General features: G+C 42.0%; 1 protein-coding gene across 1 annotated transcript in view; it reads left to right on the top strand.

Annotated features, from left to right (window-relative positions):
- mthl1 (adhesion G-protein coupled receptor methuselah-like 1) overlaps positions 1–20,133 on the top strand; it is a 338,577-nt gene that overhangs the window by 298,438 nt on the left and 20,006 nt on the right. Inside the window, exon 6 of the mRNA XM_033467239.2 lies at positions 13,583–13,721. Coding sequence (XP_033323130.1) covers positions 13,583–13,721 — 139 coding nt within the window. The remainder of the gene's footprint in view (positions 1–13,582; positions 13,722–20,133) is intronic.

Genomic DNA, 20,133 nt, shown 5'->3' on the forward strand with positions numbered 1-20,133 from the left:
ATCGTCAATTCAAACTGTGATCCCCGTCGCAATTAACATGTCAAACATGGTTATACACTGTAACTTATCTATTGCAGATAATATTTCAACATTATATGTATCACATAAAAGAAAATTCATCGTGGCGCCACGGGCAATTTCTGTAAAACCGGCGTGGCATTCAACGTGTTAATTATTATTCGAAGCTCGAAAATTGTGCAAAGGTTAATCAAAAAGTCGGAGGATCTTCCCTTGTTAATCCGTACAAGTGATTAATACAGCAAGCGGATTGTATACAGGTCATATTCGTAATCAGAGCTCCCGAAAACATGCTTTCATGAACATCAAATCATTTATTCAACTACCCGTCCACCATATTGGACCCGCCATTTTGTTTTTGGAAATTTGAAATTGCAAACCTGTCTACAGGTTATTATATCTACATCTCCTAAAATTATTGTAAAAGTGGGAATAAAAAGTTTCTGAGGTCATTTGAAGTAACTTTTTCCTCAGCGAAAATAGAATCCGCGGCTTTGTTTACGAGTTATTAACAAAAAACATTGACCATGACCGCCTTGCACCAGCATATCTCGCTTCTTATTGGTCAGTGTTTCTCGCTGAGGAAAAAGTTACTTCAAATGACCTCAGGAACTTCTCATTTCTCGCTTATACAATAATTTTGGGACACCATGTATATTCTTAACACTAAACGTGCCGTGGTTCCAAGCGACTGACACGTGTTGTCTTGCAAAGATGACAAGATTGACTTTATTTAAATGTTTCACAATTTTCTACAGTAGTGTGTGCATGAGGAAAGAAATATGTTCAACAATTTCGAATTGAAGCAGGTTTACGATTTCAATAATTGAGCCGTTTATTTTGAAAGTGGCATAAGTCGCTTTGTTTTTAAGTCGATATATTTAAGGGTTTGCGTTTTAACACGTTTAAAAATATGAATGCTAACTTTCGAGAAGATTTACTTGTATTTGTTATCTCAGGATACTGATATTTTTCTCAGTATAAATAATTTCGTATAAACATTAAAAAATCACCACTTTTCATTACGGTAAAGTGACTCTTATGACACTTTCAAATTAAACGGCTCAATTAACATTAAACCGACCTGTAATGACGACTAGCGTGCATTGACTCATAAGAGTGAAAAAATAGAGCTCATTTGGATTTTGTAAAGTTTTACTTAAGAGACTTGTTTCAATAATATAATTTGTTCAATCATTTCCCACGAAGAAGTCTCCAAAGTTCGTAGTATCGTAAAATAAAAAATCGGTCATTTTGACCGCGATAGGTTTAGTGTTAAGAAACAAAATATGTGACGCGAATCATTTGACCGGCGACGGTAAGTTTAGTGTTAAACTATCTACATAGTTTAAAGTTGTCACGAAACTTTCAGAAAATTTCGAAAGTCTAGCAGAGCGTTATTATTTGACAACGGATCTTCGTGCAAAATCAAAATTATCCAAATTGATTATATAGGAAACACAGACTAGATGCAAATATCTCTCTTTCAATAATAAATAATCAATATTTCAATAATTATAATATATTGAATATAACACAAAAATATCCTTAAATCGTTCTAACGTCTCCAGAATTGTTCACTTCGCTTAGTCATTTTTGCCATAAATCCGTAAAATCCGCAGTCCAGTTATTATTACTCGAACAGGAGCTTCACAAATAAACGTTGAAGCTTGGTGCTTCCTGGCTGATCGTTTCTCCTTAGTCGTCCCCTAAAATTCCATGCTTGCATAAACACCGAATTGCCCGGTTCCCGGGGCATATTTCCGCGTTATCTCGTATCGATTCCCCATCGGCGACACATGCTCCGCAGCCATGGCGATTTCGCTCGGCGCGAGATCCCCGTGAAGTGCGTGGGGCTGTTGGTTCAAGTATTCACTCGCCGCCTATAAAGCGACAGTATAGCGCGATCAAACCGCTCGAAGTATCCGCGCGAGGTTCGATCGCGAGTAAAAGTGCGAGCCGGGGAAAAAATAAACTCGCACGCGTGTCGTTGACAGCCGGGCCGCGATATATCCTCGAGAGGTCCCTCCGGCGACGCGAGGGCAGGATTAACGCGACAACTGGGTCAGCTGCAGCCCAGTGTCAGGCCGCGACGCACAGTTGTGTACGGAAGCCTGAAATCATGGTCAGAATTGTAAGACATATCAGCGATTTTTCACTGAAAATTTGTATGGAAAAGTTTTCATGGTCGCTGATTACGAATCAGAATTTCAAATTTCCAAAAACAAAATGACGGGTCCAATATGGCGGACGGGTAGTTGAACAAATGATTTGATTTTGATGAAAGTTGGTATCTCAATGTTTTCGGGAACTCTGATTACGCATATGAATTTCCAAATTTTGACAAAAATCAATCCTCCATTTCGTCCTCAGGGCATAAAATAATTTCTTCGTCATTTCTGTCATATGGTCGTTGATGTCGATGCTATATCCTTCTTGTTCAAATATTTGACGTTTTAAATGTCCAACTATCGAACTGGTGTCGTCATTTAAATGTCCTTTAATTATTAGAATCGCTTGTTTTCTGCTTAATCAGTATTCACTATCCAAAGATCCTGAAAATAGAGAACGCGTGATAGAAACATTGCTTTTCAATCCAACAAATTGCAATTTTTTCTAAAATAATTTTCGACATTGTCTAATAAAGTGGTCTTCTATCATCTCAAAATAATTTAGGTAATTTGGCAAGATTTTGAAAAAGCTCGAATAATCGTATCTCCTCTTTCCAAATTATCCATTTTTGTGTGCAATCTGAGCGCGAATTAGGGAGAAATTACTGTATCCTCGAATCTTTTAAATCACTTCATAGTTTTATATCGGATATAGTCATTTTTGTGAGAAGTGCACAGAATCCGCAGTCTACCGATTACGAAGCTGAATTTCATATTTCCAGAAACAAATGGCCGGATCCAATATGGCGAACGGGTAGTTGAACAAATGATTTGATTTTCACAAAAGTTGGTATCTGCATATTTTCGAGAGTTCTGATTACGAATCAGAATCTCCGGATTTTGACAAAAATCTAGATTCAATTCTATATGCTTGTCTCCATTTCGTCCTCAATGCAGAAAATAATTTCTTCGTCGCTCTCGTACATCGTCGTTGATATTGATGACACACCCTCCTTGCTCAAATATTTGACGTTTTAAATGCTCCACTATTGAACCGGTGTCATCATTTAAATGCCCTTTAATTATTAGAATCGCTTTTCTGCTTAATCGGTATTCACTATCCAAAGATCCTGAAAATAGAGAACGCGTAATCGAAACATTGCTTTTCAATGCAAAAAATTGCCATCTTTTTCAAAATAATTTTCGACATTGTCTAATAAAGTGGCCTTTCTATCATTTCAAAATAATTTAGGTAATTTGGCAAGATTTTGAAAAAGTTATTCCGGTTTAAATACTTCCGCGAGCCAGTATATCATACGTTGCCTCATAAAAAGTGGCTGTAATGGACAAATATATAGCTCGATGCAGCCAATTTTTTAACTACAGCAAGACAAAACTATAAACTATTGGTCCAGTGAGTTAGGACCCCCTAGGACGCAAAAGTCACGACCATAACTTTACAATAAACGCACTCCATTTCCTCGTATAATTTGAATCTGCAATTTATCGGTTTACAAATGCAACAGTTAACAATTCTTTATCCTGTATCGATAGAATTGAAAATAATGCCTCCCACAAAAATATCGTGATTTTTACACTTTGAACTTCGCACTGTCGCTCACGCTCGCGGGAAGTTACTGTCGAACAAACTCGAAGTTTGGCGCGCAATCGCCACTCGGGTATAAAAGTACGGCTCGTCTCGTTCTTCCCACCCCATAGTGGCCTCGTTAAAGTAGCCAATCCGTAAGTTAAAACCTCCCCACCGTCGACTTCGATTTTCAGAGTTTTGATCATGATTTCGGGCTTCCGTGGCACTGTGCGAAGCTGGGATTTTCGAGGAGCGTGCATCGGCATCCATGAAAGTTCGCGGCGTAAGGATTTTATTTATGAGTTTGTTTGCGGACGAGCCGCGCGCGACCCTCTCGCCGATAAGTGGCCACGGGGCTGACCCTCTCGACAGGAGCGTGCTTCTGGCAGATTGCACGCGCGGCTACGGGACGCTGAGCTGTGGGAGAGAGCGGCTTGCCGGCGGAGGAGAGCTGCGGGGGTGGCCCGATAACGGGTCCGGCCGTTGGTTCTTTATTTACCATAAAACTCGCGCGTGGCTCGCGGGGCCCGGAATGGATTTCGACCGCGGCTAAAATTTTATTACCGGCGCCATGACAAACCGGCCAATTACTAACCACCGATACGCTAATAGAGTCGTTTTTCATGACAACCGAGGACGAAAAAAAAGCGGAAAAGAGAGAGAGATTCAGTTTCGAACAAAAACTGCCCGGAAAAAAGGTTTATTCTTTATTCGATCGCGGTAACACGTGCTCCCGCGACCGCAGACCTCGATTTGAAAAACAGGTCGCGACCGTGCCCCGTGGAAATTGCGGTTCCAGACACGTTTATGGAGAGAACTCTGTGCCGTGCGATGATAAGAGGAGTTTCCGAATTCTTTTTTCGCAACTACAACTGAGCAGAATTGTTCACAGAGTAACCCAGTTATTCTGTCATTCTAAGAGCGACATTGTTGCCCGACATTGGAACATTTTAAGCGAAAAGTTTCGGTCGATTTACGAACAGAATCATGTTACCTAAAGTGTAGTCTGCGCCAACTTCTAAAATGCTCAATTATTAAATAATATTAAAAAGTAATTATTCAATGATTAAACAGAACCTGTTTTTGCTACAGAAAATCCACTTTAATCGGCGTACGCCAATTTAACGTCTTATCAGCTATGTCTTATCAGCAAGCCATAAAAATTTGGTCACCACTAGAAAGTTAAACAAGTAAATATTAACTGAAATAAGTGATAATAAAGCTCGTACAGTATACTCCAGAATACTGTGTACGCGTTATTTTCTCCGCATTTTAATAAAATCGATAATAATGGTGATCTTGGAGAAAATAAAAAAATAGGACACAGCGTCGGAAGAAAAAAAAAAATGCGATACATCTGAACCATCTAGGAGGTAATACCTCTTTCCCTTGTCGAGCGACTCGGAGTCTCGTCCGGGATCGAGCTATTCGATCAGCGGGAAAATGAACGTTTCCGTTTCTCCGAATCGCGAGCCACCCCTGTCTGACTATTTAATAGGCAGAAGAATAGGCGAGCGAACGATCGCCGTCCCCGGTCTACCCGCCGACAGTCCCAATTACCCATCGATCGGGTAATTGCACCGTTTTGTTATTATCCTGTATCAAGGAAAAACTTTTCCCTCGACCCCTGATTCGACGCGCACGTAAACGTAAACGTTTCTCGAGGGTGGGGGAGGGGAGGGTAGGTTTACGCGTACCACGAGCAAAGCAACGTATCAATTTACTCGGGAACCAGTCATCCGGTCCCCTATATAGTCATCCCGGCACACGCTTATACTTAGCGGATCGACTCGGCTGATTCACGAAAACTACCCCCTGCCACCCTCGGCTCCAGCCGACTCGATATATATCGCATCAAGACGAACGTATTCATATTCATAGGTGTGTTTCGCGAGCTCCGCGGAAATTTCGCGATCTTCCAACGACCCGGACACGCATCCCCCCCTCGCAACCCCCCTTGCATCCACCTCCCCGTAGTCTACGAGCTTTCGATAAGTAGACGATCTCGTGATCCGATGTAATTTCGGGCCGGGAACAAGGATGGATTCGCGTGATCCGCGCGAGAATTCCGTGACGCGATTTTCGCCCGTTGCGCTTTCCGGAAGAAAGGAGATCCGAACGAGGGTCGACGGTGATTAGGCTTGTTGCGCGGGACTATCGCGCCGGGGATTCCTGTTCCTCCAAGTTCCGGGAAACTTTCGTTCGGCTCGGATTTTTACCGGCGATTCCCCGAGCTACTTTCTTCGCGGACCAACCTCGCGGCGAATTTTTTCCCGGGGTTGCGCTTGTATGCCTGTATATCCACGGACAGCCCGCTAATTTCTTTTCAACTGAACATGCATAAAGTTAACTAGAAAGCCGATTACTTTTGCTGCTCTTTGTACCGATATTTTCATAAGATGGATCAAGTTCGTCGAACTCGGAATATCGTTTTACCGTGCGCTTCGTTTGGAGAAATGGCGAGATGTAGCAGATGTAGCAATATTAAGAATCGTTACTAGACATTTTATGCATTTTTTGCAAAAGTAACTAAGTCAGAACAATACTATATAGACATTAAATGGATTTATGAATATCTTTGTATTATACACAATTTATTAAAATGACAGAAAGAGAAGAGATATTTTTACCGAACTTCCAATTAATCCATTTTTCTTTTACAAACTGCAACTTCTAAATAATATACAGGCACTAAAATAGTGAGAACATATCTCGTGCTCCAAGAAAGTGTTAAGAATTCCCGCTATTTTGTTTTAAATCATTGTAAACTTCAGGTTGAAACTAATAGCCTCAATTTAATTCTTTTTCGTATTTTTGACGTGTAATGAATTAGCGTGAACAATTTTTATTTTGTATAAAACTTCGCAGTCTAATCGTTAAAACCGTATTAGTTAGCACTTCTTCGTCCTTTATAATTTCCTCGACAGAACGAGACAATTGTTATTCCTCGTATCTCTACATTTAAATTCATTCGTAAACATCGATAACAAAAAAAGATTTGTTTTTTTCTCAGTTTTGTAAATCTAGTTACTGCACAAGTTTAATCTATTACACCTGTTTTTTAGTTATATTTAGTTGATTATGTACGAAATCTTGCTCACGAGACTGAGTCGTTCTCATAGTGCAAGCAATGGAAAACATGTTCGTTATCCTTAACCCCTTTATCTCAAATATCGCGTCGCGCTAGTCACGAAAATGTTGAACATGGTCTGCTAAATACACACATTATTCGCGCCCATTGAATCGAAGTGAAATTCCGCCCTTCCATTATCAATACTTGAAACAATAAAATAATTGTTGGCAAACGCATAGGAATTTATTAGCGGCGAACAACTGTTAATCAACGTGGCTGTGGAAGAAGCTCTAGTACAAGGGAACAATGGATGTAGAACATTATTCAGTTTCTATGAATTAACCAACAAAAGCCTCGAGCTTCCATTCTAGTTCTACTGTCGGTGTAAAGCAGCGCTCCCTTTTGTAAGCTGCGAACACCTTACCAAAAAATAAATATCACCGTGCCACTGTTACTGGTTGATGCAGTTACGGAAGAAACCACGGGATAATCGGGCAGCATAAATCTTGGCCAGTCCCGGGAGGGTACGGCCGCAGCGTTGATCCTTCAGAGGGCGCGAGGATCCCCGAAAGGGTATTCGAAACGGCGGACTGATAGAAAATAGGCTGTTCCGTAACTAATTGGTTTCGATGGAGCCGAGGTTTCGGGAATCGTTTCGGATAACGAGGTGGCGAGAGAGAACGAGCGATAGAAAGAGAGTGAGAGAGAGAGAGAGAGAGAGAGAGAGAACTCGCACGGTAACGAAGCAATGGAAATTGCAGGGAATAATGACGCACGAGGTCCGGGGGAACCGTAACCGCGAGAAATATCCGAAAACCGGGACCGGTCGTAATGGGATCTTGAAAAGGGAAACAAATGGATCCAATTAACGACGTCGAAGCGCCGGAATATTGAAAATATCGGGTGAGCGTAATTAAAATGCGCTCCCGTCCCCGCGGAGCCTTTTAACGAAATCATTTCTACGTTGCGCCTCGGTGCATGCACGTGACCGCGGAAATCTCGTCTCGATTCCTCTCGCTCTCTCTCTCTCTCTCTCTCTCTCTCTCTCTCTTCCTCTCCCTCGCACTCTTTGTCTCTAATCTTCTCTTTCTCTAGAATCGTCGGAAATAAACGGACGACGTAACGGCAGTTCACCATTTCGAAGCGCTCACGCAACGGGCGACACGCGCGTCTCCTTTGGCCGTCTTTTCGCCGCGATCCACCCACACCGACATCGCTTCCAAAACAAACTGTGCCTGTCAGCGGGTCGCGGCACCGCGATTTATATCTCCCACCCGTGAATTATCGATCTATTTGCGGCCGTTCGCGAGATTTTTCCTACGTTCGCCGCTTTATTTCCGTCCGCGTCCCGTCCTTGAGAACTCGGCTCCGTTCTACGCCGGCGTCCGGTCCCGGAAACGATCGGTATATCCCGCTCCTACGGGATAGCACAGTGGGACAAACGGCGGGTCTAGATGGAAGAAACACCTACTCAGCAGTTACGTTATTTATGCGAACTTGTACGCGATCGACGCAAACGGGATTTCCTGTTGATCTTGATCGCAAACAAAATTGTTTAACGCCGACTTTTCACGCTGACGCTAATCTTCGATGGTCCATGTGACCGGTAAAATAATAACGTTTTTTATTTTCAGATTGTTGAAATCGTGAAGACTTAAGAAGCCTTCGAATAAATTCCTTCGGTCTGGCATAAATTATAATACAAATTACGAAAAGTCTAAATATATTCACTCTTATCAGTAGACTGCGGAACGAAATAAAAAATATGCAAAATAACAATTATCGAAGCTTATTATAAGAAAAATACATTGGACAAAAAAATACATAAATCTATATATATATAATAAAAATAAAAGATATCTTTTCTGTTTATAAAATAAAGATCGTGCAACAATAGTCTTGAACTCGTCTAATGACATTTGAATTTTGTATTTGATCTATTCATTTCTGTCATAAATGCGTAAAACCCGCAGTCTACTTGTCAGTCTGATAAAGCCAGCACGCGTTGGTCGCTTTAAAGCTCGGTAGTGATAACGATAGATACAGTGTCAGTTGGAAAAATTGAAAGTAAAGTTTGTCCCATTGTAATAACCGTATCCGTAGCTCGCGTTTTCCCGCGACGCCGCGATCGAAAGAGCATCAACGAGTGTCGCCCGGCGCTATTTACATTCAGAGAATTCCGCTGTCCCCCGGCAGATCCTCGAAGCTGTCGGTCAATTTACACGAGCACCGAGCGGCTGTTTACATTCGCGGAACTCGTCTATTTTCAGGGCATTTTGCAACCGGAACGATCCAATTACACACGCAAATGGAGCACCAATTTGCGCGTCGTGTCCACCGATCGGGTCGCCACGAGTTTATGAATCCTTCATCGCCAGATTTTCCTCGTGCTTGTCTTCGAATTCCTTTGATTTATCTGTTCGTCGACGATGTTCTTTAGAGCTGCGACCTTGAGGGCTATGACCATTTTCCTCGAGAGTAAAACGTTCAAGAGACGTTGTTCGAGTGCCTTTTAGCCTTGCAAATAAAATTATTTGTTTGTTATTATTATTTATTTGATATAATCCTCGCTTTTCGGCTTAGAATGGCCTCCGACTTACAACTTTCTTTTTGTTACATGTGTTATATGTATAGTCTTCTGACCAAATAAAAATTGCTCCAATTTCTGAACTATACTAAGTTATACTACTTAATACTATATATATATATTTAGTATAAAAAGTACAACTAAATAAAATAGTACAACTTTGAGTCAATGCGATTTAGTATTATTAGTATATATATACCATATTAGTATATATATACTAATAATACTAAATCGCATTGACTCAAAGTTGTACTATTTTATTTAGTTGTACTTTTTATACTAAATATAACAACTCAAAGTTGTACTATTTTTTCTATAAAATTATAAATCTATTTTATCTTCTCCCTTTTCCTGTATATCTACACTATATCACTGTCTCTTTGGCTTCTGTAAATAAAATAAAATGATTTATTCGTAATTAGGATAAGTTTGGCAATTTTTAATACCATTTTTATTACAAAGAGGTTCCTCTGTCAATCAACGGTAACTTAAACATTAGAAAATCCGTATTTTTGTTCACCAAGACTGGCTTGATTAAAAGCATAGAAGTGCAATCATTCGTAGCTGAATTCTTCAAATCAGAACATAGTTGCACGTGCAAACCAATTCCACATGCCACAGCCAATTCCATTGTCACGAACTGTGTAACATCAATTGGGAAGGTGACTATTATTGAAAAATTTCGCAAATAGGCTGGCGATCCTGTGAACGGGTAAGCCGGGAGGCGATCGAGCGGAATGAAACGATTTATCTGTCGCGCGTACACAGAGGAAGTTCCGGAGTCCCGTGAAATCGCGAGGCCGGCCATCGTCGCCAGATTTATTTGTCTGTGATCGATTATCGAGCCGCTTTGCCGGTCTATTATTCCCTATTCTCGCGGATCTCGTCGGATCCGTTTGACGCGGGCCGTTTCTCCTCATTTCCCGACGAGCAACACCGCTTTCCTCTCTTTTATCCTACGCTCGCATTCTTCCGGAAACGTGTGTCGCTTATGCTATTCGGAAAGACAACGAATCGCTGACAAGCAAATAGACTGCAGGATATCCTAAGCTCTTCGGTGGCGAAATTTTGACGCGTTAATTGGAAGCTGTTTAATCATCGGACTACGGACTTCTATGCAAAATAAAAATTGTTTGCATCGATTGCAAGAAATGGAAACAAAAGAGAAAGATTTTTATGTTTGTTATAATTTGAATAGATAGAATAGAATAGATAGAATTGAATAGATCATACATTGACACTTTAACATTTGTTTAATCTGTCTAATATCCTAAATTGCAATTACTCGATTTTGTCGTAGAAGCATAGAATCCGCAGTCTGTTAACCATAATACTGATAGTAAAGAGATAACTCATCGAAAAAGTGCAATTTCTAATATCTCGTCTCTTATTTTTTTTCGGTAAGAACGTTTTTATATGTTTTCAAAGATCTTTTAAACTTTTGTAATACTTTGACGAGCCCGACTCTATAAAATCTGAATGAGACTCCGATCTTCTAAATGGGAACAAAATTCTGCTCTCTTTTCATCAACAATTAAGCATTCACAATAAATGTACATTTTCGTTTCCTTATAAAAAAATATTGGCTTGTACGAAAAATAATTTCACTTTTCAAAAAATTTTCGTTTCCTAAGGTTGTTAAAAATGCAGCATATTGCCAATAAGAAACAGGACTTCTAAGATAAGATTTCGAAGGTACCAGAAAAATGTCAGAAAATTATAGAACAGTACGTCGTTAAATAACATTTACTCTAAACATTAAAAAAACCGTGTTTCATTTTCAAAAAGAACGAAAAATTACTTTCCGAACAATATTACTATCGGAAAACTTCTATCCATTGCAACTATGAAGAACATGTTTCAGGATTCGCGGACTCAAATGAGCTAATACAAGCCACAATCAGTGCAGCTCGTCGGTTTGCATAAAACGTCGGCGAAAGAAAAACCGGATTGTTCAACGGAGTACAACAAATCCTCGCGAGGTTCCGCGGGGCTTACAATTAGTAGAGCAGCCAGCGGGGCCCGGCTTCCGCAGGTTTCCAGGGTTTAATCGGGCCGAGTAGACGAGATCTACGTGAAAGCTCGTCAGCGACGGATTAGCCGTCGCACGTAAACGTCCCGGTTGGCGTTCACGCGAGAAAGAAAACCGCAGCAGCACGTGCACGAGGTCCGTTTCAAAGTCCGCCGTCGGATCCTAGATCATAAACTTGCCGCTGGTTCAAAGCCCTTTCGCGGCCCCGCGATAACAAGCAGCCCGTTCGAAAATATAATAAGCAACGGCCTAGCTGGTACGAGCAAGGGAGTCGTTCACCCAGCGGGATCCGAGGTTTCGCGATCAGGATAATCGTTAATGGCCGGTCGACGCGTGCACCGGCTTCCGGTTGACCAGCGGCAAAACAACTCGTCCTCTGTTCCAAGACCGGAGGCCCGCCGCGCCACGGCGAATCGAACCGAACCCGCTCGAATTAAACGTCGTGAAGATAAACTGGCTCGCCATTCAGCCGATCGGAGGGTTTATTGTTGAACGAAGCCGGCCAAGCAGATATTTAGAGTGTTTCCAGGTCCCTCGGCGTTCTTTTCCGCGGCCGATGTGGCTCCGGGATAACCGCGATTAATCACCGGCCTCTAATTGATTCAGAATTTACCGTTGCCGTCGGCGTTCTTTATGTTTTATCCGTCGCGTTTGCTCGCGCTCGAGGGAACCGGGGAATCGTTTTTTTAGAGAAAAGGTGACGAGGTTAACGACACCGCCGGTATTCGATGATAACAACGGGCTTGTTATTGGGTAAGATGTTTCTTTTAATGGGCACGACGAATGAGAGGAGAAGGAGCGTGGAGAGTCGAGGATTTATTGCGGACAGACTCGAGGGTGGTTTTCTTTAAGTCTTAATTGGTTAGCGACTTTCGTAAATGTGTTTCTTCCTCGGTTTATTTTTGTACTATCCTGATACCAAAATGCTTCTGTTATCGAGAAGTTTCGTTCGAGATTTCTACTAGACGATGTCGTATCTAAACAATACAATGCTCGGATGATAGAACGTTTGGATACCAGAATATTGTAGAAACGATGGTTCGGATAAGGAAGTCTCCACCGTAACTTAGAAATCAATGTAAGACAGTATTTTCATTCGTATTTCCTTTTGGATCGACGTTCGGATTGCTTCGGTGAAGCTCGGCTTTTCAGACTGCGAATCTTCGTGCAAAATAAAAATTATCTACATCGAGAGCAAAAAATAGAATCTAAATAGAAAGTATTTTCTAGACTGCGGATCTTTGTGCAAAATAAAAATTGTCTACGTCGAGAACAAAAAATAGAAACTAAATAGAATATATTTTCTTTTTTAAATAATTTTAGTAGATCGTAAATAATACAGTTAGACATTTAAATTGTTTTAATCTTTCGACTATATCAAATTGCAACTACTCGTTTGTGCCACAAATGCATAAAAATCCGCGGTCTACTTATAACATGCGTCTGCTCTGGCACGCAGTGCCACGACGTTGTCGCTAGTCGGCGCTAGTAGTTGGCCTGCCCCCACTTAACGCTCCCTCGTCACGTGATCCGACGTCAGTGACATCACGGTTTAGCCTGCAGTCCGCACAGCTGGTCGCGCGTGCAAAGTGTTGGACGATTGGCCAATTGCAATATACTAAAAATATGTATCTTCCCGAAAATAGTTTTTATAAAATTACTTATAGAATAGTTTTTATAGTACTACTTATAGAATAATTTTTGTAAAACTCTATTTATAAAATAGTTTTTATAAAAACTACTAATAAAATCTTTTTTATAAAACTACTTGTAAAATAGTTTTTATAAAATCTATTTATAAAACTACTTATAAAATAGTTTTTATAAAATCTATTTATAAAATAGTTTCTATATATATATAAAATCTATTTATCATCCATTGCGTGTCTGAGATTGGTACCAACCCTTTCCCCAACGCCCAGAATTTGTATTCCAAGGCACGATCTTCTCGAAACAGGAATCCACAGATAAATAATGATTATTTCGGCAAATCCAACGGTCGGACCGTGCGAGATTAAAAACGAAAGTAAGCAGAATTAAAGTGAAGTAGAACCGGCCGAGGGTCGGGGTTCAGCACGTAGGCTCAGCGACTAATCCCGAAGCCGAACCGGTATCGCGATACGCCGTAGATCCGGACGTTCCGAGTAAATCGACTGTTTTCTTTCGTTCGCAGGCGACATGGAGATCCTGGCGTACTTCTTCGGCCCGATCGGCGTTCTGCTGGCAGTGAACCTTCTGTTCTTCGCGGCGACAGCGCGCGAGCTGACGTGCGGCCTGTGGAAGGGTGAATTCGTGAAGAGCACCACGGAGAGGTGAGTCGAGCAGCGTTTCCATTTGAAAGAGATCCGAGAAGAAAGGGCCGTCCTCGGAGCCCCCGGTGGAACGAGGTCCGCGGGCTCTCGTTGTTACCCGAGATTCAGCGCGCCTGTTCCTTCCGCGGGAGACAAAATATTTACCTGGAAGCTTCCCGAGGCGAGTGGTCCGCTTCTGCATCCCGCGCGCGTGCACCGTATCCGACCGCGCCTTTGTTTCTTGCAAATATTTACGGCATTTTTCTGCGAACGTTCCGCAGTCCTCTCTTTCGCAACGCTCGCTCTTTCGCAAAAAAAGGCTCGGGAGAAAGAGAGCCGCGGCCAGGTCGGAGCCGACCCGGACCTTCGCAGCTCTCCGGGCTCGCCGCACCGCGCCGGCAAACTTTCCGTTTCCGTTTGAGCGTTGCCAGAAGCTGCGACGATAGCCGCGGAGAGGAGTTGAGTTGCTCTCGGTTATTTTCAGTTGCAGAGCGCGCCGAGCTTTTGGACCGCGTTGGATCCCGGTCGGGATCTAAATCGCGACGAGCTTAACGCTTCAAACTCTCGGACCCCGGGTTCCAAGGTCGAATGAATCCTTGTCTCGTTTCGGGCGCGTTTCCTCGTTTGCCGACGTTCGGTCGAATGACCGGAAGTTTCCGTGAAAAAGGAGCCGTTTCCGAGGCTCCGTTACGCTGCCGCGAGATAATCGTGGAAACGACGAGTGCCTCGTTCCCGCGAAATCGCGCGGAACTACCGCGAAACGATTACCGGCGAGCCTGGAAACCTTAAACCGCGTTACGGCGAAGTTAAAGAAGCTCGTTTATTTGGCCGACCGAGGCCGGCGGTATGGGGAGCCGACGCGATACACAACGTGTTGTCTTTTAACGCTGGCGAATTTTCGTCTTAATGTAATGCAGTGAATTCTTCATAATTGACGCTCAACTTGGAAACAAAAGTGGACAATTTGGGAGGAGAAGGTGTGATTATTATTTCAGTCTTGCGACTCGATTTTATAGTTATTTTATAGTTGACAATCGGTAACTATAAAAACGAGCCGCGAGGCTCGAATAATCGTATCTCCTCTTCCCAAATTGTCCATTTTTGTGGACAAGCTGAGCGTCAATTAGGGAGAATTTACTGTAGACCGAAGAACAATAGCCTTTAATTTGAACCCTTCTAGTGTTGAACAACGATATATCGTTATTGACTTGAGAAGCAGCTATTTTCCATTAGTTTATAGACAATATTTATAATAATACGATTTATAACAAAAATACATTTATAACAATAAAACATTTGTTCTGATTTTTAACGACTGTTATTCTATCTAATATTTGTCGAAACTATCAAATATAATATTGAATAAATAACTCCTAAAGGTATCTTTACGATCTGAATAATCATAAATTAATAAATTCACTAATTTATTAAATGATTTACTAATTTAATACACTACTACGAAAGACAGTTTTTTAATTTTCGTTATAGACTCAGATAAAAAAGTTAAAAAACGAGAGATTTTCATTTCTTTTGTCATTCCAAGTAATAACAAAATTTAAAATTAGTAATAGTAATACTTAATAGTAGTTAAATAAGAACAAAATTTATAGATACCGATTTATTTTAGCCATTGTCTAGTAAACTAGTCCCTCTATCATCTAAAAAAAAATTCAGATTGTTTAGTTAAGTTTTAAAATAGTTATTGCATTTTAAAAACTGTATGAACACTTTTGTGGGCCACTGTATATAATGATAAAATCGCTAAAAATCTGAATAAACGTATGCTTGATATTTTTATGAAGCACTATAAAACAAGTGCTCTTATTGCTCCGTCCCATTGTTCACGGAGGACATTAATGAACACTCATTGAGACTGTAAACTTGGCTACTTTACGACAAAACTTTAGCTCGACCCATTAAAAATGTTACCATCTTTCAGTCTACATCTCGATAACCACCCATATTTGGAATTCTCAAATCTACACAACAGAGTTACTACACGTCGACTTCGATTATGTATACGTTTACATAAAATTGCGTTCTGGCCAACTTTTTCGGAAGACGTTCCGCGGCGTCTTCTTGTGCATACAAGGCATTGTATTTTGATACGTGATTCAATCCGGAACGCAGCGCGTCTAACAGGAGGGAGAACGGCAGAGGAAACACCGGTAGCCAGCCTACGTGCGGCTTGGAACGCTCGCGGCACCGCGCGCGGGTTTATTGGTGCGCAACGGCGAACGATGCTTTATTTCGGCGCGAAGGACAACGCTCGGAGCCGATAAATATCAAGGATAACTGGTTCGGTTCCATCGCGGGTCCCGAGCCCGGAGACGTCGTTCCCCGTGGATAATCGGGATCATCGAACGCGCTCAGCCTCGGGACATCCGCTTAACGCGCGCGGGTCCTACGGAATCCCAATGCCCGTGATGTTCCGCGGACAAAGATGAAGATTAACGAGCCCGGAGTTCGCTATTTATAACGCTATCGAAGGTAAACGGTTAGGAATCGAGCTGGCTTAGAGAGGCGGACGGGGCTGCAGCGGGGCCGGTTTTTATCGAGACACCGAGGAGATTCAGGAACCTAGATTGGCAGGATGTGTCTCGACTGTTTGGAGTGCGGGGTCCGGTCTGCCGTTCTGGGGAGATAGTTATCGATCAAGTGTACTGGGTGCTTCGCCGGAAGATTCGCAGGCAATTGCTCGGACTGCGGCTTGTTTCGAGAAACGCTTCGGATAAAAATCACCCCGTTTCTGGAGGACGCTTCATGGTGGTCAGAAAAATTATTGTCCTCGCGACCTTTAACTCTCTATAAGGATCTTGTAGTCTATTATTATTATTATTATTATTATTATTATTATTATTATTATTATTGTTATTATTATATTATTGTTGTTATTTTTATTATATTATTATTATTATTCTATTACTACTGTTATTATATTATTATTATTGTAAGGATCTTTTAGTTGCATTTATTACAGTGGGGTACGTCACATTTTCCTCACTGTGAGAAACAAGGATTGTTATTCTTTATCAATACGTGTACTGTTTACTGACCAAATTTATTGTCAAGATAATTTACAGATAGGTTAATTTACAGTAACTTTATAATTTATTTCACTCGTCTTTTTAACGATTTAGCCACGTATATATTACGTTTTAGAACATACGTCTACATTTTCGAAAATGTCACTTACGTCACTATGACCTCAACCCAGTCATGTAGCGTGTACTTCATTTTGTTGCAGCTCGTTCAGGGTAGCACTTCGAGGCTAGTTGCACATTTAAAATGCTTAAACATCCTTGGTATTATAGAGGAAATAATTGAACGAATTTCCGAAGTCGCGAGCATACAATGGGATAAAAAAAGCTGTCAATAGCTTTAAATAAATTCTATACCGTCATTCTTTGCAAAGCATCGCAGAACTCAGCCAGTAAATTAGACGCGCAACTTTCCCGAGGGTGGAAGCACCGTTCAGAGCCGAATGAAATCGTTGTACCGATACAAGCGATCGTTCCCAGGAACTTTTGATCGGTGCAAAGCGAGTCGAAACGACGAAGAACTGTAAACCGCAGTAAAGGTTGTCGGTTGTAAAGCCAACTCGCCTGAAAAACGTTCCAAGAGAGGGATCATTCGGGTCAGCGATTTAAAACTGGCGGCTCACAGCGACCCGAACGGTGTCAAACGGATCGGACTTCCCTTTTCGGGGAGCACCATTGTCGCGGAACGGTCGGGCAGAGAGGCCGGTTTCGGCCAGCAAATTGGTCTGGCGAGGCGGGGACGGTGATTCACGCGGGCCATTTTCGAAATGCCGCTTCATGAAACTCGCGGTTTACAGCCGCGTCTGCGTCGATCCTTGGTTTAAACAACGACGAAGTCGTAAACCCGGCGAATTCCCGGAGAACATCTCCAGATCGATGCGAAAAATATTATCTTCCGTTTCGCGCGGACCCTCGCGCGCGGGGGAGAAGACCGCTGCTCCTCTTCCGCCGTTGCCGTCGGGCCGCGGCGACGAGTGCCGTTTGACGAATCACATTTTTTCGGATATTTATGCGAGCGTGCCGCGAGCCTTTTTATAGAGCGACCGGGGCTCAAAGGAGAATTTATTTTATCACGGCCGCGCCGACAGATATCAGGCATCGAATCGTTATTTTCCATTCGTTCGGCGGGTCCCTCCGCGGCACCTTTACTCCCTCGTCCCCCGCGCGAAATTGATATTGACGATCTCAATTTGCGATTCTCTTTCGGCCGAACCTCCATCGTTTCCCTCTCCTCCTCCCTCGCAATCGTTCGTCTCCGTTCCGACTCCCCGCTTTCGTCCTCGTTTCCATACCGCACCGGGCCGGGATACGGCCGCCATAATGGCGGATACAGATTCTCTGCAGCCGAGCGTTCGTTTCCTCCCCCGGCTTTCTACCCCACGCGTAATTTCGGCAGGCTCTTTTTCATCTGGCCCCGATGCTGATACGAATAGTCGGCGTTCGCGAACGAGCCGCGGGATGGAGAGCGAAAGCCGATGAAAAAATTACGGCAGCGGACGCGCGTCGAGCCATTTGTCGATCGTTTTTGAACTAGATGCTCGTGGACATTTGTGTCTACGCAACACCGCGTGCAGGAGTTTCGGTGGTTTTGCAGTTTTATGGACGATTCGTGACCTCGCCTAGAAGTAGCGGCAATTGTTTGTTTTAACTATATTGCCGGACTTTGTGCATTATTTTTTTCATCGAGTGCTATGCAACCCTCCACGGGATTAGCAGCGACGCACGTAAGTGCACAATACACATTGAGTATTCAATTAAACATAACTGAAGTGGCTTAAACACTAAATATATAAACAATGCTTTTTCAAGAACCTAAAAACAATTATTAGCGAGGTCGATAGAGAAACAAACTCTTATTATGTATCAAGAATAAAAAGCTAAGGATCTTAGTTTGCTGATCATTTTATTTCTGCCAGGATTTTATGTATTGTGGATCGGTAAAATATTAAGAGAAGTGCGTACGAACTGCAACGCCAAAATTTTTACCTCAGTTTCAACGTTAGACATTTTTTAATCAGCACAATGATGTTACCGATTGCTCTGTCTCTTAACGCTTTACCATATATAAGAGAGGCCTAATAATTTTATTTTTTAAATAACAATCTCAGAAAAAGTCACACAATATGTATTAATCCAAATAATTTGTCAAAGTTCAAATGAAATCGCTGCCGCTATTGAGACATTTAAAAGAATTATTACAGAAAAATCCCGATACATAAAACATTAACAGTCTATGAAATTGAGAATTTGCTGATGATAGAATCCCGATACAGACATTTAAAAGAACTATTACAAAAAACTTGCGATATATAAAATATTAACAGTTTATGAAATTGAGAATTTGCCGATGAACAACGAAAATATTTGATCTCACGCTGTAGATGAAACTGAAAGGTTCTATCTAGCATTTCCGAATTAGAGTGTTTGAAAAGAAGTAATCTGTGCGAAAGTTTAGTTACCCAAGATCGAAGTGTTATTTCTTTCGACATCGATGCATCACGCGTTTCAACGGGCCCATTATTCCGACGTTCCTCGAATCTGTGTAAACGACTCCCGGATTTTTCGATGCCACCGTGCGGAATCTTCAGGCTGCGGGATTTCGAAAGAATTTCGCGGCCATTGTACCGGCGATAGTTCTCTCGAGAGCACAAGAACCGACTGGAAATACTGAACGGGCCTCGGTTGAAGGATAAGACGAGGGTCAGACTGTTTTTCAAAAGACGCGCGAGAGCCCGTGTGCACGACGAAGTCCGCGGCGCGTTAGAAACGAGCGTGTAGAATCTTTTTCAGGGTGGACAAATAAATACCGCACGCAAAAATAGAAATTGTTTCTGATCTCTGTCAAGGTTGATCCGCGGATCTATGTGTGTTAACGCGATGTTTTCCTACTCTCGCGGGCCGCTGTTCTTTCACGCCGCGATCTACACGGTGTGCGCTCTCGAAATTTATCGCGGGACATCATTTTTTCCAAAACTGGTTTCGCAAAGTTTCCAAATTGGGGAACAATTCGAATAGAAGGAAACGTGATTAAATTGAAAGGGGTTAAGGCAAGCTAAGAATGTTTTTAAATATATATACCTTTCGTCTGTTCCTCGGTGGAAACGCAGCGAGGACAACGAACCTGTCCCTCGAGTTCATAAAACGCGACGGACGAGTCTTCCGTACTCGCGTCCTTAATTTAAATGATTAGTGAACTGCTGATTTTATGCATTTATAGCAAGAATGGATAGGTGAAATATAACATAGTGAGAATATTTAATGGAACAAATGTTGATGTATCGATTTCAATTTATTGAAATTATTTAGAAGAGGAAAGAAGACAATTGACGCAGAGATTTTCTATTTTTTATTAGTCTGTACTGTTTTCTATGATCTAAAAGCTAATTAGCCCG

This window comes from Megalopta genalis, chromosome 1 (assembly GCF_051020955.1).
Source record: "Megalopta genalis isolate 19385.01 chromosome 1, iyMegGena1_principal, whole genome shotgun sequence".
Taxonomy (NCBI): Eukaryota; Metazoa; Arthropoda; class Insecta; order Hymenoptera; family Halictidae; genus Megalopta; species Megalopta genalis.